The sequence below is a fragment of the Glycine max genome, chromosome 10, assembly GCF_000004515.6.
Source record: "Glycine max cultivar Williams 82 chromosome 10, Glycine_max_v4.0, whole genome shotgun sequence".
In the NCBI taxonomy this organism is placed as follows: domain Eukaryota; kingdom Viridiplantae; phylum Streptophyta; class Magnoliopsida; order Fabales; family Fabaceae; genus Glycine; species Glycine max.
In genome coordinates this window covers 44,300,475-44,323,008 of record NC_038246.2, presented here as the reverse complement: position 1 = coordinate 44,323,008, position 22,534 = coordinate 44,300,475, and the positions used below count along the sequence as shown (strand labels likewise).

Here is a 22,534-nt window from a genome sequence, read left to right as displayed (position 1 = left end):
CTTGCTTTATTATTATTATTATTAATTTTATTTTTCATGCTTTCTCATATCTTTTTTAATTTTATTATGACATTGTTTTTCCAGACACAGAGGTTGAGGATGATGTTCCTGAGCAAACTCTTTTGTTGCTCTCTTTTGTAGTGCTGTTTTCAGACACCTTTTCGATATTGGCACGTATGGGTTTATGCTCTTGGGATTCCGAGGCCATCTCTCTACCGCTGCAACATGTTTTGACATTCATAGTGGTGATGGCCACTTCTAAAGTTTTCTTTTTTGTGATTAAGTACGTCAAAACAAAACTTGAATATTGTGTTTATAACATTCATACTGGTGATGAACACGGTAACAAAAGGTTTATAACACCCAGAAACTCTAAATCAACTGAACAAGAAGATTCTTTGGCAATAGATGTAGATAATGTAATTCAAAATATTTTTTGAACGGATAGTAAAAAAAGTTGCCCCTTTAATTTGGTGTATATTCTTTGGATCCATATACAGATAAAAGTGGCAGTTAATTGTGTTTATGATGTGATATGAATTATTTTACGATACATTAAAAACATAATATATAGTTGAAGAGAGCATAGAAGCAAGAATTAAAAGACACGAGCTGAAGGCAGAGGTAGGGCAAGACTCTAACATAAATTGGGCTCAAGTACGTCTGATTTGCATATATTATATTAATTCGTTCGTGGCACGAACCGGGCCAAGGAATTAGTTTTGTGCAACATATGTTTAGTCTAGAGAGGAAAGTGAGGAACAAGTGCTTTTGCAAATTGACCAGCCCCAGCAGAAAACTCCTACCACCAACATAAAGCATGCAGGGCAGCTGCTTTAATACAACATCCTTAACTTTTGCTGGTGTAGGGCTATCAGCTTCTGCTCCTCAAAGACACTATGAATTTAACAGGTAAAAAATTATGAATTCACCAGAAATGCTTTGGATGCATCCATATGATTTAGTCTACATGTTCCAAGGAGAACTTCTGGGAGCTCATCTGGTGTGCTACCCTGCACACACATTCCCACATTATGTCATTTTAGTAACACAAACCACAATTGTTAGCAATTTTGTGTCAATGACCTTGGTCTTGGTTTAGTAAGTTCAACACACATTTTATTTATACTCTTAGAAAATCATATTGATCATTTAATTTTACCTGTACCAAAAATGCCATTTCTACCACCAGATTGTTCAGGTATCCAAGAACTAGGCTAGCCACCCCTCTTGCCACGGTTGAAGATCCAACGTCGATATCAATCTAATAATGTAAACATAATTTAAGATAATAAGGAAAATTTTGTGTGAAAAGTCAACTATAAGTTTGTAAATTACACAAGCAAATATGATACAGCAAAATCACTAGTGCTTTTCAAGTATTACGAAATTAGGCCATGTTTGTTACCTCTAGATAGTTCTTCCCACGGATATAAAGCATTTCTAGCGCTTGTCCCACCAAACATGCTTTCTTTCCAACACTTTGCTTTACTATCCATGATCCCTGAGAGAAACAAGTCACGTGGGAACAAAAACCATTAGATACTCTTATTATCTTGATCCTGCATTTTTTTTTTGTTTGTGTTTAGTACATGTCACATTTTAGTAGAAATGAACCTTAGATATATATGGTATCAGCTTAAATCTTGAGTTCCTATAAGCATCATCTCCATCCACAAAGCTCTGCAACAAGGGATTGTCTTCCAAAGGAGTTTTCAACATGTAATAGAGTGCAAGGGAATACATAGGACTTCCGGGCATCTGATTCATGAACAATAGTATACGTTAACCAATCACATACTCTAAGGATGATGGATGCATGTAACAATGAATTGAGGTCATACTCACTTGCATGTTGATAACAAAAAAGAATTCTGGACCACCTTTTGCTGCATATTGCTGAATAAATCCAAAAGCATGAAATGTTAATAATTTGCTAACAGTAATCTTGTGACAATAATTAGGACCCTTTGTTCACAAATAGTAACTAAGGAAGAAGAAATAAAATATACCTGAACTATGGAACCAGGACGACTACTCAAGTTATCTTCTCTTGTGTCAGAACGAAGCCAATCTGCACCAACCATTTGCGTCAAGGTGCCATTTGCCTTCACCTGGAAAAGAGAAATTTATTTACCCTCTAAAATATATAAAAGAAAAAAGTACGAACAAATTTCTTTATTATAGTTTGAAACATTATTAGCATGCAGTTTCATTGAAGCTTTGCACAAAAAAAGTGTCATGTAAATGATTTTGTGAATAAAATGATGAAAACAGAATTTTGTAGTTTTTAACAGTTCCTCTTTCACATATTGACTATAAAAACAAAAGTGAATATATGGTAATGTATCAGTTTAAGATGAAAACATAAAACAAACCAAAAGGTTAAAATTTAGTAAAATACCTTCTGATGGTCTTGTAAATAATTTTCTCCTCGAACCAAAAACAAAGATGGATCAGAAGCAGCCCAGGTGCAGGGTGAAGCACAACTTGAATCCTTTTGGAGAGTGGCTCCATAAGAGCATGATGTACTTTCCTCCATTGCAGCTTCTTGCAAATCCATATACCCCTTTTTCTGAACTGCAACACATGTTTGAATTTTGGAAACATTTTTTAATAAAAAATATTAAAAACATATGTTCTTCACATTCAATTCAAAAATAATATTATTGAAAACTCAAATTATAAATATCAACTCTAACCTGCAAGGCCGTGCAATTTTTTAACGAAACCAGCAGCTGATGTCATTCTGGGGATGGACATACTCTGTAAATCCCATTAGTTTCAATCCCATCAACAATTGATATCATTAAGATATATCAATTATCATATAAAGATCATTTAGATAATAAACAACATTAACATAGGACACAATCACACAATGCGGGGAACATAACTTATATAGTTATATGTTAATATGTAGTTAGATTCCTGACATAAGAAAAACCATGATTGTAAACTTGTCTAAAGTGGGAGATATAAGGTTGGTCTAGTGATGAAGGGAGAAAGAAAGGGGGGAGAGGTTGCAGGTTCGAATCCTCCCGATGACAAAAAATTAACCATTAACATTATTATTTGCTGATCCAAAAAGAAAAAAAAAAGCTTGTCTAAAGTTATCAAAGCAGAAAATTACAGAAAACGAATAAAATAGAAGGAAATTCTGAATCATGGTGAAACCAGTTAGGAAGGATTGTGGTAAGCAAAAGTACCATCTGTTCTGAAGACAAGTCAGCATGCCACTCATTCTGAAAGTGATCATACTCCGTTGGTTCAGGAACATCAAAGAACTCATCAGAATCATTCAACCCCATTAAACTTCTACGGCCAGAAGGTTCTACTTCATCTTCCATGACAACAAGAGGTGGTTCCTCAAACTTGTTTTTCTCTTGTGAAACTTCAGTCTTAATATCCTCCTTTACACCAAGAGGCAACCCTATATCTTTTGTCATTGCAAGAGGTTCAGAGGAGTAGTTTCCTCCTTTTGTTCTAAACAACTCTCTTAGTGCTACAAAAAAGGGATATCATAGTAGAATCTTGTAAAATTTCATGTACAACAAATATGTGAAAAGACCACAATCTACATAAATGCTAGAACTTTAAAATCTGGCACGTAACCTCATCATTTAGTAAAAAACATACCTGCAATTCGTTCAAGCATACGAATGGTTATGGATCTTGCTGATGCGGGGCGCAAATACAATTTCCAAAACTTCCAATCTACAGCAAGCATGTGCCTCACAACGGACTGTGTTCCTTTGTTAACAGGAGTCACTACAAATCCTCCACCTGCCAAAGTGTTAAAACATAAATACAAAAATAGCTGAAACCTCCTTATTATTTATGTTGTTTTTGGGATTGTTGTGTTATTTTTGGTATTTCTCCCTTATTTTGGGAAACTAATAAATATTGGTTTGAGGAAACTAGAAAGGCATTTATTTCAGGGAGGTGTTGATTTTAGGGCGTTGTTGCATCTCCTATATCCTGCTGCTATAGGAATGACTAATGAGTTAGTATTTGGTAGCATTGAAGAGCTAAATAATAATCTCCAATTTTAAAGCATACATTACTTTTAACGCAAGCTCGGACATAGCCTTTCTTGGGTGGACACTTGGAATGGTACACAGAATGGAATAATAACACTGCCACAGAATCAAAGATAGAAAAAAAAAAGTTAACTGAGAGATTATAATGAACCATATCTACAAAACATAAATCTTTTGTTTAAAAGTACCATATGATCCATCATCCTCCCTCCTCCAGTATCTTCGTAACAACAAATCTCTTGGTTTCATTCCCCTGAACATGAAACATAATTTTATATTAAAAGCATGTTTGCTATCTGAATTCTCATTTACAAGGTTTTGCATATCTATCTTACCATGGTAACCAATCATTGTACAGCTGCAAATGAATAATATCTGTATGACCATCAATGTGATCAACCACATTGCCTCGGTAAATACAAAAGTCCCATCTGCAATAAACTTGGTGATTTAGTATCTGAGCTTTTTAGTGAGATTTTTCAAGTTAAGAAGGAAGACTTACTCTGATCTTGAGGGATCAAGAGTCATAAGAGTATGGAAGATGGCCTCTGAAGCTCCATCAACCACACCAACTGCCATTATTGCTGGGTTTTCACCCACCCAATGCTGAATAAGGAAAAACAACTTTTCACTTTTTCAGAAGAGATTTTACAAAAAATGAAAATGTTATATACCGAGTTAGGAGCAACTTACACTTCCACGGGAATCCCAATCTTTGGCTTCTTTGAACATTCTTAGCCCTGCATAAGCAATGAATTATATTAGATACTGATTACTTCACTAGCCATGTGCACTACTAGGAGCTAAAGGTTTTACCATTCTGACAACCAAAAATCTTCCATGGTGAAGGAGCAATAACATCAGCGGTCATTGCTTCAGTGTATATGCACGATTGAAAATTCAAGTTGGAGTATTTCCAATCTGTGCTTTTTGAGCCTCCGTTTCTGTTTTAACAACACTTTAGACATTAAAAAAGACATTTTATATAAATATAATTCACAGTGCAAGAAGTTAAAGATATTGTAATTTGTAGGTACGCATTCATCACTCCCTCATATTATGTTACAGCACAAAGGACTGATGGAGTGTGATTATCTTCAATTCAAATATTCAGAATTGGAAAAAAAAGGAGAAAGTTCTGGATTAAATATTCAAATGCAGTTAATTTACCTCAAACTTGAACGCCTTTTCTTGTGACAAGCCACTAAATTCTTTGCTGGACTTGGGCACCCCTGAAAAAGAAAAAAAAAATTAAGTTTCTTATAATGAGAGACATTCTACTCATTAAGGTGGAGAGTAGAACCTTCATTGCAGCATCCTGCAAGGTACGTATCCATCTTGCAGCTTCTTCTGAACTACTTGCTCCCAACTATAAAAAAATAAGGAATGTAAATCATGAATCCATCAAATGAAATTTTTTGCCATAAATTTTTTGCATTAATTTTTAATTTCAACACACCTTAAGCTTATCACTTTGATCTGTGGCATTATATACAGTGAAAATAAACAACACCTGAACAATGCAAACAAATTTGTAAATACAATTATTGTTCAAAGACACAATGCAGCTCTGTCAAATAAGTGAAAATTGATAGGGAAAAAATAAAATAAAAAAGTATCCAAATATTGTCCCATAGTTAGAGACTTAGAGTCCCAGGTTTCTTACGTTTTTGTTCATAGTCTCCCTTCCATTGTCATTAACCCGAATGCAGGAGTCTATTATTGCACTCCTAATTGGCTCCTGAAAATTAATAAAACTCCTTCATTCACCACAATTGACAATAATGGGAATTTGTAGAGTTTTTTTTTTGTTATTAAATTCTAAGAACAGCATATCAGTCACGTGAAATATTACGAAAGCAATTATAAAAACATAAATTAATCCAAAACCTCCTTAAAATGTTATCCACCATCAAACATGGTAAAACCAATAAATTATAGAAATTGAGGAAACATTCCTTACATTAATAAAAACAAAAAGCAAAATATGAAAAATAACATTTGTGACTATGTGACAAACAGTCATGAAAAATGACCCTTTTGAGATGCATTTAAGACGTTGATCTCTTCTAAAAAATATTATTTCATTCAGACTGTAGCCTGCAATCAAAATCCTCACCACATGCTTACGAGACGAGGTTATCTGTTAATCATGTTACACGTGCTGGTTGATAAATGAAAGATTTTATTATAGGATTATTTACCTCCATTTGAGAAGTGGGTTTGATCTTGAAGCTTCGGAGGGCATTGCCTTTGAGGATGAAGTACCTCTTACGTGAATAATGCTGACCAAACCGATTGGCGCGAATGAGATAGAGCCACCCTTCCATTTTCCTCTCCCTCTGCGGAATACCCATTTCCAGAAATCGTTAGAAACCACACACCGATTCCTCAAAATCACATTTTTCAAAAAAAGAAAAATAAAATTCGGAGGTTCTGCTGAATGCAAATGAAGAGAGTCCCGTGGAGCAGAGAAGGGAAGAGAACCTCTGAAAGGGTGAGAAAGAAAACGACAATGGTGACCCTCTGATCCCACAAAAGGGAATCAGAGAATCAAAATTTTGATGGCAGGGGCAATGGTCTTCGTTGTTGCTTTTCTTCTTTCTTTCTTCTATTTCCTAATCCTATGTTCCCGGTTCAACAATAACTACTTTCTGCGTGTTTCGTTGTACTTGACATGCGACAACGAGAACTTACCATGTTGCCCTTCACATTTTGCCTCCAAAACTAAATCTATGCCACTATTTTTTTTCGTTTGGGCAAAAATAGATTTCCTGTTTTTAAAATATTTTTATAATATCTTTTTCTTCATTTTTTGGATCAATTATTATTCCGTTATATATAAGCTATTTATGACTATAGAATTATAAGAGTCAGATTTTGTTAACTTGTGTTGTACATGCAAATTTTGTTATTTGAGGAGTCTAGTTTTTAATATGATATTATGAAAAAAATTTAAACGGCAATATTTTGACACAATTTCATTTAATTTTAATAAATGGGTTTGATAATTACATACCGATCATAATGCAAAATAGTTTTACATGTATTATCAATGTTAAATTGTTTAACTTAACTTATCTCTTTTAATATATCATTTTCAATATTTTTAATTCTAACTGGAATTTAATATTTTTTTCAAAATTATCAATAACAAAAAATAATAATATATCAAAATAAAATTATTTATCATAAATTTAGAATATAATTTATAAGTTAAAAAATATTTAATCATTACATATTTTAATTATATTATGAATTTAAGTCATATAAATAAATATTTATTTTGTGTAATACGCAGACTAAAATATTAGTATATATAAACTAAAATAGTTATTTTCTTAGATGTCATTCTTTGACGATATCTTATTAGGAGCTTTTCTATGATGAAAATATTTATAGAATTTATCCTTTTCTATTTATCATTTTCGAAATATTTAGTTCTAACTTAAATTTTCATATTTTTTTGAAAGAAGTTATCAATGATTAGAAATAATATTATATCATGATATAAATTATTAATTATAAAATTAAAATATAATTTATATGTTTAAATATATTATTTATTTCATATTTAAAATTATTTATTTATTTTAAATTTTAGTTATGTAATATAAGAATTATCGTAGAACTCTAATTTTGATTAAAAAGTAATATTAATTAAAACTTCTTATAAAATTATATCTAAGTTTTTTTTTCATAATTTTTATAATTTAAAAATAGTAGTAATATATGGGTTAGAGTTAGGCAGATGTACATAAAAAAAATTATGACTATTACAAGAGAATATTTGTCAACGTTTACTAGTGAAGCTAACTTTAGATGTATTGTGCTTGGAACAACAGAAATTGAGTTTACTTGAAAAGATTAGTCTTTTATGATAAAATGAATCAAGATTTAAATTTTTATTAAAAGATGTAAGTAGTATGATATATTATGTCTTATTATTTCTCGAACATATTAGAATATTTTTATTGAAAAAATTTATTGAGTTTTTTTTTTATCATTTTTTTGGATCTTATAATGTTACATATAAGGTTTAATAATTTTTTTCATTTTTTATTTTAGTAGTAAAACCCAAGTTGGGTTCTTAGATTTTAATGTTAGAGAGATATTCAAAAATATTATTTTTTGAAAAAAAAGATAAATTGTTGAGAGTTTTTTTCTTAGAATTCAACCTCCAACAAAACTCTTGAATGGAAATAGTGATAAATTTGTTGGATAAAAATTCTTGAGCTAAAAACTGCTTATTAAAGATATTCTTACCAACCTTTAAAAGAAAGATTTTTGTGGCAAAAAAAAAATGCTGTGTTGTGCTTGATTAATATTAAATTAAATTTTCTCTAAACTGAATTAGAAATATAATGTTTCTTAATGCATTCAACTGTTTTGTTGTTTTTAAGAATTTAAAACATTTAACATAGTTATAATGTGACGATAATTTTATCCCTTAACTATATGATCATAAATTTAATGTCTTACTTAGTATGAAAAAATATTTATTAAAAAATATTAATTCCTTAATTGAATCATAATATCTTGAATGACTAATCATTTATTTTCGTCCAAAAGATATCTTGATTCAACCAAAACATCAAAACTTAGTTGGATAGAATAACAACATAATTGTTGCAAGATTATCCATGTTGATTTTTTCTGTAAAAATTCATTGTTTTGTTAATGCACTCTTATTGTAAATGGTTAAAAAATGTTTGGAAATTAGAAAAAAAGAAAAGATTATTTTGAGGGCAGGAAGGTAAATGAAATGTTAATGGTGATGATAGTTCGAATAAATGCTTAAATAAGAAGAAGATAACAGCTTCGTTGTCGAGCCAATGATTTGGTAGTTAGGATGAAATACACAATCAATAAACATGACTTGCGGGGAATGATTGTCTTGCATTAATCGTGAGACGAAAAAATAGGGTTTCTTCAAAGCCAGTTCGTCTCTAGGTTATGTATTAAGCAACATGTGTTTTTGCTTTTAAAATCGAACGTTTATAACATAGACATGAATTTAATAAATGAAAATCATGTTTTTTATTACCAAAAAATACACTTTTAATGCTTACTAAAAAATAGATCTTTAGTAATTTAGAATTAATCTTGTCTACAAGAAGAAAACACATAATCACGGAATAACATCAAGGCTTGAATTATTATAAATGTTGTCTAACATATTCAATTCTCACAAAAAAAAAAACACTTAATAACATCAGATAAAAAAGCATGTTTTTATCTCATGATAATTCTATATAAAGAAAATCATATTGTTTTTTTTTTAATCTTTAATTGGTGAATTATTGTCTTGTTCATTAAAAAGAATTAGAATCCAAAATGAACCGTGTATGACGTAAGATCAATATTTGCCCCCAACCCCTTTTAACTTTAAAAATATCATCGTTCGGCTGTAAAAAAAATATCATCGTTCATAATAGTTCATTTTAATTTACAACATAAATGTTATTTGATTGTTAATTTAATTTGTATTTTGAGTTCAAACACCTAAATAAAAAAATGACCTAATAAAGAATTAAAATTAATTTCATATAATTAAAATCTTAAGCCTTAAATAAGAACTAATCACAAGCTAGTAATTTTCAAACGCTTTTTTTTTTTTTTTTTGTTCAATGATAGTTTTCAAACGCTTTTGGGAAGCATGGATATTACTGGTTGACAAAGAATCATAACTGCCAGGAGAGGGGATACCCAAGGGACGAGGATGGTGTTCCTTTTGGGTGCTTAAAAAAAGGACTTTTGGATGCTACCCAAAGTGTTGACTCTTAAGCCGTTTCCAAACACTGAAATATTTTTATTCATAAGCTTTTGTTGCTTGTTTCTACTTTCTATACTTCCATTCAATGCCTCAATCTTCTTCCTATCTGGTCAAAACAAAATCCTCTTTTTTTTTTTTTTTTCCTTTATAAATACAAAATCTTTGTACATCAGAGAAGAGAAACAAAACAAATTTACAAAAGAAGTCCTCCCCCTCCCTATAGGCTCCATCTCATTCTCTCTCATAAATGGGGAAATCTTTGTTTGTTAATAATGATTTATCTTCTTTGCATGTCTGTGACAGTTGTTGGTATTTTAATCAGTACGTAAATGTTTTTTACTAAAAGAAAAAGAAGAGTAAAGTTATCGAACTAAAACAAAAAAGTGAAATTTTAGACAAAAGATGATTATGATTGTTGGAAAAAAATGATTATTATTTTTCTATAACTTGTGAATTTGGTTACAGTGGAACTAATAACTTGGAAACATACTTTGGGCTGTTGAACATAAGGTGTGCTCTAAAAATTTATGTAAATCATGGTTCAATTTCAGCAAGTACATAGGTCGACCAACTCAATCAAGATGCTACAACAAAAACAGCGCATATATCATGTTTGTCACAAACATAGTTAAAAGTTACATCTAAATTATGCTTGTCATATTTTTAGAATTTGTTGGTAACAAAGATGGTAAGAGTGGTTAGGAATCCAAATTCCCTTTCTCCTCATGCAATTTCACCAAGAATTCAATACAAGTACAGCCACAATTTTGAAGTTGTTTCTATAACAGTAATTTGTGCTTTGCACTGAAAAAAAAAACAAGTTAAAAAGCCATTCAAATGAAATGTAGAAAAACACAAAATCATCATTGGACTGGGAAAAAAATCATGACAGCTTGACATGTGCTAGTATTCTGGACAATTTGATTATATCTTTATTGTATTTATTTATCTATAGAATACTCATTTTCATTATTACTATTAAAACAAGACGCTAGAATTTGTCTCCACATATAACGACAAAGTGATAGCCTCTCTGGGATAACACAATTGGTAGTTAGTAGAATACGTATATACGACCCGAATACACGAGTTTGAATCCACATTAATAATAATTCAAGAGTGAGTGTTATTGCTTTGAACACTTCCTGCTCTCAATAGTCGATTGTTTAGCATCTAGAACTAGAAGTTTAACATACTAATCATTTTTTTGTAATATTGAAAGACGGAATAAAAATATGGTCATCATGGTCCTTTATGGGGCTACTTTAATTTCATTTTTTGCACTCTTCAGGGGCTACTTGAATTTGAACAAGTTTGTGGATAGGTAGAGACGTAGAGTGAGCTATATTATACGAATGAATTGACTCTTGAGTAATAAAAAAGTTTGAATTTAACGATTTACAGACTTAATGCTATATTCAAAGCTTGCGAAAAAATAAATTGGTTATTTGGGACTTCTAGACCTGAACCTGACAATCAATTTACATCAAGTAAATATCATAACGTCTAGGATTTAAATTTCCTATTTCCTTTGTGTCTCTAATTTCCTGTGCTAACTAATAAAAAAAATTCCTTGACAAAAGATAGCAAATGAGAGATAAAATATTTTTTTTTACCTACATGTTATAAACAAAAGTAGAGACAAATAGTTTCTATTCTATAAAAAACGTTTGTTGTGTATGGAAACAATGTCTCACTTTCTCAAGACAAAAAATGTCTCACTAGGGACCTCTTTAACTATAAGAAATCTTTACTTGTAATTGTTCGATTCCTACTTATATAAAAAAAAAGTTCCTTGGAGGGGGACTTGCAAGGGAAATGAAAACAAATCTGAAGATTATTTCTTAGGATTTTAAGGAAACTATAGATCAAATTGAGATAATATATTCATTAGGAAATTTATTCAAAACAAAATCTAACTGAAACCTTGATGGCTCGTATTATATAAATAAGTGTTAGACTTAAATTTAAAAAACATGCTATCTGGCCTACTTTCGCTCTTGCTTGTTAATTGTTAATTTAGAAGATTAAACTTATTATCTAAGTTTTGGACTCGTTAACTTGTTTAGTATTATCTTGCTTTAGGTATTTAAAATGTAACTTTTGTATTTAAAACGTCTTGGTAGAAAGCCAAGCCAAGCCTTAAAAAAAACAGCACATATGCATAGGTCATATTGAAATACAAAATTTGATTAGTATTTGTAAAAACTTAACACATTTTAACTAAGCCATTTCCTGCACTACTAGCACATGGTGCATAAGATATGAAATAGTTCGGGCAAAATTCCAGGCTAAGTGGTGTTTCTCACTTTAATTTCACATTCAACAACGACACTATTACTTATTTGTAAGAATATTTTACTAACTATATCATAAATTTACAAATTACAATAATCTAGCCATACAATTCAACGTATAGGTTCCTCTCACCAAAACGCCATTCATTTACGTGCGGATTACGTTTTAAACGAAATGGAATACGCGCATTTTTTTTAATTTCATTTAAAGTTTGTATATTGATTGCTAAGTATCACATAAATATTTCTAATACCTAGTAAGCAAGATCTTACAAGTTTCTTCCCATTACGTGCCTTTAGGATGGCCTTTAACGAACATATCCTATGTTTTCTTAAATGGAAGAAATGGTTTTAAGCTAGTTGGATGAATGGCACAAGATCAAATTGCCTGGGAAAAAATGTACAAACAAGTATATCTATAACTGCAATTAATCCTCTTAACTCCATACAAAATTGCCAAAATGCAATATGACCTTCAAAAATAAGGAACCTTGGATCTGCTCAGTCACTGCCTGTTAAACAAGCCAAAACACTTTAATTAGAAGAGAATGTTTTAATCATAAAAAATAGTTGAAAGAGGGGATTTAACACATACCTTTCAAGAAACTAGCTAGGTGTTCATCACTTGCGTATGGAAAGATCAATGTGAAGATATGCCACAGAAGCCACAAAAAACAAGAAAAATGCAGATACCAGCATCAATGGCTCAGCAAGCATGAATATGGGGTTAAAACTGTAGTACACCTATAAAAAATTAAAACACATGGTAAGACCATAGTGAGCAGAAGATTATTTATAGAATGAAAACAAAAGAAAATCATAGACCTAGATCACACATGAAGTCATGAAACTTCAAGTAATTTTAGGTGTAGTCTCCTCTCCATGAAGATTTGACAAGTTATGCAGAAATTTATTTGGAAAATAAGTCCATGATTTCATAACATATTATAAAATATGTTGTGAATTCCATTATTATAGTTGCAGTTGCAGATAGCTTCTATGAAGGTTGAGAGAGAGAGAGAGAGAGAGAGAGAGTTCTATCCAAACCTTGTTCCAGATGCAAGAACTAAAAATACATTGTTCAAACTTCATCCAACATGTATCATTTAAATATCAGACATGAGACAATTGGAATTGCTTTAGGTTTAAAGACATGCAGAAAGGGGCATGAGACAAGCAAAAAGGGGCATGAGACAGGAGGGCTGGGAAGTACAAGAGTATATGAAGTAGTGATTGAGAGCATGAAAAATCGTTACTTGTTGTTCTGTTGTCTGAGAAAAGACGGCAGAAAAACTGTTTAAAATTATTTGAGAAATCCATGAAAATAATTTTTTCTTGGTTTTTACAACCAAGAAAAAATCATGAGCAGAGAAAAGAGCACCTAAGAAGAATTTTACTAGACATCATTTGTAAGCTTTAAGCCCAAAATCATGAGCAACCAAAGGCATAACATTGCCAAAAAGGATAAATAAACAGATTCATGTCAAACACAACATTCATCTGCAATTAGTCCTCCATTCATTAGCATACACCTGACGTTTAAAAATCTCATTCATAGGACTGTCATTGCTATGAAATAATTCTCCTAAATATAAGATAAATGATATTCTAAATGCCCCTAGTATAATTTCTTTGGTCATTAACATGGTGCTGATCATTTTTGTTGCATCATAACATTAAATGAAATGTAGCATTAGTCCTTGATTAAGGGGTTGCAACAAACAAATTTCTTGCTCTTGGAAGTTAGAACCTGTGAAATGGCCACATTCCAAATCAATTTTAAATTTATTTATTTATTTTTTCACATTGGGCTTGGTAAATACCTGAAAAGGAGCATTATGCTCAGGAACTGCATTTCTTTTTTCTAGAACCACCACAGTTCTGCCGACAACATCAAGATATGAATACTTGATCTGCAAAGTTCAAAATTTAAAACCATTTTAGCTGCAGGGAATCAAATGCTTTATGCTACAAGTACAACAAGTGAAATTCTTCAAGAGCAGAATCAAACTCTACTTAGAGAAGAAAAATGAAACATCTTGGAGAAATTGAAGTTAAATTGTATATAATTAGAGAATAATTTCTTTTCAATCAAAGATTACAAATTGAACTATTTCTTTAACATATTAATACCCCCTCCCCCTTTTTTCTTTTCTCAATAAGTTATAGGTAATGTTTCTCGGTTATTCTAATATTTTAAGAAATTTTCTATTGAACTTATAGGATTGGGTGGAAAAGGAAAGAAGTGTGAAAACAATGTCTTCCAAGATTATTTTGATGATGCCAAAGAATCAAGAGTGAAGCAAAATCCAAAGATTCAAGAATCAAGTTTCAAGAATCAAGATTCAAGAATAATCAAGATCAAGATTCAAGACTCAAGATTCAAGAGAAGACTCAATCAAAATAAGTACTAAAAAAGTTTTTCAAAATATTGAGTAGCACAAGAAGTTTTCACAAAATCATTACCAAAGAGTTTTACTCTCTGGTAATCAATTACCAGAAGGTAGTAATCGATTACCAGTGTTTCAAAACGTTAAGATTTCAAATTTCAAGAGTTATAACCTATGTTTAAACAGTTTTAAAGTATTTTAAACTTGTGTAATCAATTACACAATACTTGTAATCGATTACCAGAGCTTCTAAACGTTTTAATTTTCAAAATTCAAAATGAAGAGTCACATCTGTTGATGTGTAATCGATTACACCTTAATGGTAATCAATTATCAGTGACTGATTTCGAAAAATACATTTCCAAAAGTCACAATTCTTCAAGTGACTTGTTTCTGAAGATTTTTTCAAAAGTCACAACTTTTTAAATGACTAGTTTTAAAGAAATTGCCAAGAGTCACAAGTTTTGACTTGAGTCATCAAGAGATTATAAATATGTGACCATGGCATGAGTTTCAATAATTATCATCATAATTATCATCATCAATCATCTTTGAATCATCTATCTTTCAATCTTTTTCAACATCATCTCTCAAACATCTTTCAATCAATCTTTCAATATCTTTCTACAAAATTTTCTGATTCATTTCTCTTCATCTTTCTAAAAGTTTTTTATCAACACTTTCTCTTCCAAAAAAAGTTCTTTTCATTTTTTTCATTCTCTTCTCCCTTTGCCAAAAGAACGAAGGACTAACCGCCTGAATTCTTTTGTGTCTCTTTTCTCCCTTACAAAAGATTCAAAGGACTAACCGCCTGAAAATTCTTTTGATTCTTCCCTTCCCCTTAAGCAAAAGATTTCAAAGGACTAACCGCCTGAGATATCTTTTGTTTCCCCTTACAAAGATTCAAAAGACTAATCGCCTAAGAATTCTTTGTCCCAACAAATTGGAGGGTACATCCTTTGTGGTACAAGTAGAGGGTACAAGTAGAGGGTACATCTACTTGGAGATTGTTATACTGAGAACAAGAGAGGAGGATACATCTCTTGTGGATAAGTTCAAGTGGAGGGTACATCCACTTGGTTTTTCAAAGAGAACAAGGGAGGATACATCCCTTATGGATCTTTGGCTTGTAAAGGATTTTACAAGGTTGAAAGAAATCTCAAGAACCGCAGGTTGCTTGGGGACTGGATATAGGCATGGTTTGTGGCCGAACCAGTATAAATCTTGTGTTTGTCTTCTTCTTCCCTACACTCTTTAATTTCCGTCATGTACTTTTAATTATCACTTTTACTTTTGGTTAAGTTTCTATTTCTGTTCTTTACTTTCTTAACTTAGTAGTAAAAGCCTATTTGAATCAGGTAACATTAAGAAGGATGAATTTTTAATTAGTCAAGACACGTTCAAAATTAATTCAACCCCCCCTTCTTAATTATTCCGAGGCCACTTGATCCAACAAGGAGAGTTTGAATGATTTATATTATACAAGATGCATGTTATAATACAAATCACTGTACTACTAAAGTTGAGTACTAAAGTAGTACAATGAGTACAAGCTCCACTTAATAAGACTTCAAAATTAATAGGAGTCCAAAGTCCTAAAATCTTAATCCTTCCCCTCAAGCTTAAAGCTTGCTACAAATAAACACATTTATAGATTACCAGATAAGATTGCATTACTATAGAGAATGCTCAAAGCCAGGTCCCACTTTGGCATGTAGTGAGAGATTTTCACAATATATACAAATACAATACATAGGTCCAAGAAAGGCCAAATCACCATGTAATTCTTTAAGACCAGACAGTAAAGCAACATATATATAATATAAAGCAGAGGCCAATATCCATATATTCATACATTATATCCTCAAATCATCATGGTAGTGATTGAAATGACCTATTTGGAAGAGGGTTTCTTTTTTCCGTCTGTCTTCCAATTCTGAGAGTTAAACTTATCACTTTGCAAATGTTTTAGTATACATACATGGAGAATTTGAGCATATTATAAGCAGTGATCCCTTGTAATAAGATAGAGAAATGCAGCTGATGAGTTACAAAATTTTAATGCAGATGAAGCTTTGACTGCAGTTGAAACTAAACCAGTGTTGCACAAACGGCATTATCTTTAAGAGAACATTACCTCTAGATGTTGCTTCACTTCAAAAGGAATCTCAACTGTGGGATCTTTGGATCCCTCTGGCAGCACAACCTGAAATTTAATGGTTCAACAAGAAGGGTAAATTAAACCTCCACTATTGCATACAGAAGCAGTTGATGCACAATTTTCAGTTAATAATAACAAACCCACTTTTACAATCAACTTGTCAACCACTGTCTCGACAAGAGGGCAACCAAAAGTAAAATTGAGGTATCTTCTGCCATCCGGAGACTCAAAAAGGAAGTCTTGCAATGGTAGCCCATAACCAATGACAAAGGTTGATTTCCAGCCTCCAAATAGAGGATACCGAGGTTCAATTTCAAGTTCTGACTGCAATCAATAAACATGTAAATAAGTATGAATCAGAAAATATGACATTTTAAAACAAAAACTATCCTTTTGTCATTCAAGACTGAACTCCTTTGTGATCTACACATCCAAAATAACTGGTATAACTTTTGTTCTTCATTAACATAGAAGCAAACCATGTAAAAACTATAATAAATCATCACTTCCATTCCTAGTTTCATACTTTTGTTTCTATCAACTCATTATGATGTCAATGCTACCAAGTACTTCTCAAGACTTGAGCACAAGAGGAGAGTCCAACCCAAAAGGCTGGTCCATTAGGTGGGAGAGTCTCATGGCTTAATTACCACATTGAGCTTCGTATTCTACTCAATGTGGGAATCCTAACAGTACTCCAGTAAAACATAATCATAGGCCAAATAATGAAGACAATAATGCTCTTTATGTTGACAAGAATAACATTACTTTAAAGCATGAAAAGCACCATGCCTCACTTATGATGAACACAACCATGTGGTCACCTATTGAAAGAGCTGTAGACTTGCTTTCTAGTTCTTCCTTCAACCCAAGTGTTAAGTCTCCCAAAAGAAAGAGGGAGAAAAAGAAAAGAACTGGTGCATATGATATTAAAGAAAGAAAAATATAAAAGTGAGCAATGACAATGTCAAGTGGGAGGTTGGAGAAAAGGAATGTGTTTATTAAGACCCAATAACATATATTACCTTCCAAGAATCTGTACGTAGATGTGAAGAGGAAATATTTCCTATTCCATCCCTGTAGTATACTGAGTGAACCCTAGGGGGTAGTTTCGCTAAAAGATGTTTAAATGAAGAAACACCAGTACCACCTGGTTTAGTTTGATATTCAACCCTGCCAACAGAAAACTCCAGTTATACATACAAAATAAAAATTATATATGAAGGGGGAAATGTCAAAATAAATTCAGAAGAATTTATATATTACACATAAACCAAAAGATACTATTAGTTAATGTTCCATCAACTAAATCCAGCAGATCAATTGGTAAAGTATAAGTTAAAAATGATGCCATTTCCGTCTCTTGGAAGTCCTAAACTCCTAATACAGGAGTAATAACTACAGTATGAGTCTGTGCAATCCACAGAAACATAAAATAAGTAACATAGGGTGCCTATGAAGCAAGTGTCAATCTATCTGCTTTTGCCTGGGTGTGGTAAAAATCTTAAAACAATCATTTCTCTGCAGTTAACTACTTTAATAAAAATGATTCATTGATGCTGTCATCAAATGTTACAATTAAAACATGAAGGAAAAAGACAGTTTTAAGTTACTACCAAATTATCAAACCAGGAAGAATTGTGAAAAACTAGATAGTTTTCCAAGAGATGGGAGCACTTTGGCGAATTACAATACACATAAGAATAATACGCATACAATAAATAAATAAAAATATTAGAAAAAAGATCATGCCAAACTTCTAAAATAATAACTATTTCAACATGTTGGAGCATTCTGACATGTAGGTAATTTTTCTTTTTTTTTAGAAGACCTGTATGTAATTTTTCTATTGCTTTTAAATTGTAATTTTAATAGTTACACATGTTATTTCCCAAAGAACTAAATGAGGATCTGAAGCATCAAGTTAAATAAAAAGGAGATAACAAATATACCTTGAAAAAACACCTTTATGTCGAGCACCAGCATGGACCAAGCTATATTGCTCAGTGACTTGAATGCTTCCCCAGTGAGATATTTCAATTTCACGTTCTAGCTCCTCAACAACAGCAAATGCATTGTTATTTTCAAAATGAATAAGTACAGGAGAATATGAATACGGGGGATGATTTTCATATGGCCCGTATTTCAACTCTGTACCAGCACGTTTAGTGGGGTCCACCACTGTGAATGATTCTACCCGGGTGCTTGGAGTCTTAATAAAAGTTGTCTGTTGCTTGACATGATAGGGAGACAATAATATTGCACTATCACGGAAATAAACCAACTGTGACTCTGATTGACTTATTTCTACTGGGAAAGGTTCCAGAGAATGTGTCAATATGTAAAGCACCTCTAGTGTTGTGGTTTCACCTTTACTTAGTGGAGTTAACAAAGTTATAGAGAAAAACTTAGTTCCATTTGGTCCATCAGGTAGCTCAGCAGATTTGACATCTAGAGGAACATAAGTTTTCTTCTTCCTCTTCCCAGAAGTTGCAGCAGCTTTGACTATTGCTAGATGTTCTACTTCAGTGGGCGAAAAGGCAATATGTACTTCTGAAGCAGGAGATGTCCCCAAATTTTCAACCTGAAAGGACAGCTCTTTGAAATATAAGATTTGCAAATTCCGTAAATGATGCTTTAATAGCACAATCCATTGGAAAGAAATAAAAACAAATGATTTCAAGAGAAATTTGGCCCTAACAATTTCTGATTCACATTATCTAAGAATCCAAAACAAGTTAAAAACTTCAAATAGACTCAAGTGTACATGTAAATCGTGATCTTCAAACCAATTTCACAGAAATTGGACTAAATTTAATGCATCTGGAGTCAAGACAACAATGAAACATGATTTTTATATGCCAGTAACTAAATCAAATACTACTGAGCATACCCACTCCATCTAGACATATACTGCACTTAAGTCAAATCCTTACTCACAGCTGAATATAGAACACAATTTACAGATATGCAAAGCAACAACCATGACAAACACAAGATAGACCAAAAAGTGTAATACTATGGAGAGGTTACCTTCAATGTCAAGTACACCTTAATAATGTGAGAAGTCAAATCAATCTGCAAGGATCGTTGGCATATTAGTCATTCAAGAGCATTTGGAAGATGCCAAAATATAGTGGAACATATACAATATATTTCCTCAACAAACAAAAAACCACATACAAATATCAACAATTGTAATGAAAAAAAAAAAAGTCATCTCAACTTAATTTACCAAAATTCGTACTCCAGAAAGAGCACAAACTAGTCCACTTGTAGCCTCCCCAAATAATAAAACTTTTTTTAACAAACAAACTAGAATAATAGTGTTCAATTTCCCAAAACTCTAAAAAACACAAGAGTGGCACCAAAAGAGAAAGGGGAGGACAAAGAACACAGTTGACACAAGAATGAACCATTTACACGAATCTGAGATATACCCATGTGGCATGTTCAAATTTTGTAGGCAGTGATCAGCACCCCCAAAACAATTGCTTCCATTTAGTGACAGATCTTGAGCGAAAGCAGATGGGAAAGAGAAAACTTACCCTGCGTTCGGCATTGGCGATCTGAAGGTGTTGGGAAGGAGAAGAGTTGGCAATTGAGAGAAGGGAGAAAAAGAGGAAAAGGGTCAGCAGAGGTTGAGGAACCATTGCAATTGCCATTGCCATTGCAGTTGACGGAAGCAGGGAAGACTAAGACACTTTCGGTTTATTAGATACTCTCTCTAGTAACTCTCGCTCGACTCTCATTTTGGGTCAACAAAACACAATTGGGTCTGGTTTGTTTTTTTTTTTTCCTTTAAGATTCAAGTCGATCCAGCCCAACCAGGCAAGTCAAACCGTTTCACTTGATCATTTCTAAATTATTTTTTTAATTCTCATATTTAAAAGAAATAGATTCTGATTAATTTAAAATTCAATAGAGAGGTAATTAAAACATGGTTAAGCAAGTTAAACCGTTTTAATTTATCATTTCTAAATTTAACTTGAAATGTTAGGAAGTGAGAGATTTAAAGTAATTTAAGGTAAAAAATTCTCTTTTTAAGCCTCGGTGAATGATTGATTTAAATTTTAACCCATCATAGAGAGAGTGTCAGAGATGATTCCTCTCTTTATAATATTTATGCATATAAAAATAGAAGGGATGATAGTTATGTAGTTTTAATTTTTTTTTTCAATCATTTTAAGCGCTAAAAATAAGACTTCAAAAAATCTTATGATATATTACAATTTAGTTTTAATATGTTGATGGTAAATATTTTTTCGTCACAGAATTAAAAAAAACACTTTAAATATAACGATTATTAAAAAAAAGTCAGCCAACAGAGATTAGGTTAATGGAAACAGCTAGTCTCCCACCACATATAATTATTTATGCAATCAAAACTAACCGAGTCGAGGGCTTAGCCTAAAAAAACACTAACTTTTTTTAATTTTAACTAGTTTTTGAACACAAGGTAAATATAAAGTTTGAGTATCTTTATTTAGATTTTATTCAGTAAAAATGGACATAAATATATCAAAGAATATGATAATTTTTCTTTATCTAACACAACATAAATATAATATATAATAGTTTAAAATATATACTTTTTATACTCTTAATTTTTTTTTTAAGAAAATGAATGACATTCTTATATAAAAATAAACTTATACCACGTATCATGAACCAATCCTTTTTGTGAGGATAGACAAGTGCAATTTATTATTAATATTCAATAATTTTGAGAATAAGCAGCACTATTTCCTTTTGCAACCAATTATCGTCACCCCTATAGTGATTTTGAGGTTGATGGCATGTTTGGAAGTGTTCTTATCATGAAGATGATGCTCGGAATTTCAATCCCTGAAGAGAAAATAGAGTGCTAAAACAAGTACTGTTGTTGACTACCTGACTCGTCACTCGAGTGCTTTAAATAGGAGACCTTTTTCTGTTTTGCATAACACTTCTCTTGTTTTAGATAACTTTTTTAAAAAAAAAAAATGCTTAGATAACCCTTCTTGAAGGATAGTTTGGGGGTAATATATAGGATAACATGTGTTTTATGGTAATATTTGTTTTTATCCTGCATTTCTTTTGTTGATTTTTGTTCTCTGATTTTTTTTTATTTAAATTCTTATTATCACTTATTAATGACCTAACATATAGTATTAAATCTCATGGCATTTTAAAATGGTTATTGAGGCAATATATTTCTATGTGATGATAAGCTTCATTTCTAAAATTTATGAGGATTAAAATCAATATAAAAATTGAAAGACAAAAAATGTTACTATATTTACGTAAATAATTATATATTAGGTTTAGTAAGTAGTATGATATTTAAGAGCATTGTTATTCAATACAAATAACATACGCACGAAACGCATGAATTGTATATGTGGTTTAATACCAATTTTTTAAAAATAAATATTATAAAAAATAATAAAAATGTAAAGTAGATTTTAACAAAAATCAATGTTCAAACCTATTCCTATGAAATACTAATGTACATGTATGTAGTCAATTTTTCTTATAGATCAATCTCTACAGACGAATATTGAATGGTGATTTTTTTTTTTTACAGAATAATTAATTAAGTCGGTGTATCAATTTTAATTCATTTTCGTGAGTTAATGTCATACCCCGAGCAGTTTCAGTGATTTGTTTTAGATGATAACCTTCAATTAATTAAGTTTATGCATCAATTTTAATTCGTCTTCTTGAGTTATATGATAACAAGTAATAGCAAAATAGAAATATTTTTATGTCTGAACATAATTTAATCACAATGAATGTTTAGAAACGAATCAAAATTAAAAATCAAGCTCATTATGTTATGTGATTCCTTGGCTACATACATGATTATTTTTTTTAAGAAACAT

General features: G+C 31.4%; 2 protein-coding genes across 2 annotated transcripts; both read right to left on the bottom strand.

Moving 5' to 3' along the window:
* Window positions 1-647: 647 nt before the first annotated feature.
* LOC100802528 (protein ENHANCED DISEASE RESISTANCE 2-like) lies at window positions 648-6,672 on the bottom strand. Its single transcript, XM_006589361.3, has 22 exons — window positions 6,531-6,672; window positions 6,248-6,385; window positions 5,710-5,784; window positions 5,503-5,556; window positions 5,347-5,412; window positions 5,214-5,275; window positions 4,860-4,987; window positions 4,737-4,783; window positions 4,546-4,649; window positions 4,379-4,474; window positions 4,232-4,296; window positions 4,068-4,139; window positions 3,640-3,786; window positions 3,210-3,505; window positions 2,703-2,766; window positions 2,405-2,580; window positions 2,013-2,114; window positions 1,849-1,899; window positions 1,618-1,761; window positions 1,409-1,504; window positions 1,163-1,264; window positions 648-1,013 (listed from the first exon to the last, which is right to left on the bottom strand). Exons 2-22 carry the CDS (start codon window positions 6,371-6,373, stop codon window positions 921-923), a joined length of 2,166 nt encoding a protein of 721 aa, XP_006589424.1. The 5' UTR covers window positions 6,374-6,385; window positions 6,531-6,672; the 3' UTR covers window positions 648-920.
* A 5,713-nt stretch (window positions 6,673-12,385) lies between these two features.
* LOC100814638 (dolichyl-diphosphooligosaccharide--protein glycosyltransferase subunit 1B) lies at window positions 12,386-20,441 on the bottom strand. Its single transcript, XM_003536300.5, has 9 exons — window positions 20,216-20,441; window positions 19,701-19,745; window positions 18,620-19,251; window positions 17,693-17,840; window positions 16,812-16,991; window positions 16,644-16,712; window positions 13,940-14,029; window positions 12,712-12,860; window positions 12,386-12,628 (listed from the first exon to the last, which is right to left on the bottom strand). The coding sequence occupies exons 1-8, from the start codon at window positions 20,336-20,338 to the stop codon at window positions 12,738-12,740; spliced, it is 1,410 nt and encodes a 469-aa protein (XP_003536348.1). The 5' UTR covers window positions 20,339-20,441; the 3' UTR covers window positions 12,386-12,628; window positions 12,712-12,737.
* Between the last annotated feature and the right edge of the window lie 2,093 nt (window positions 20,442-22,534).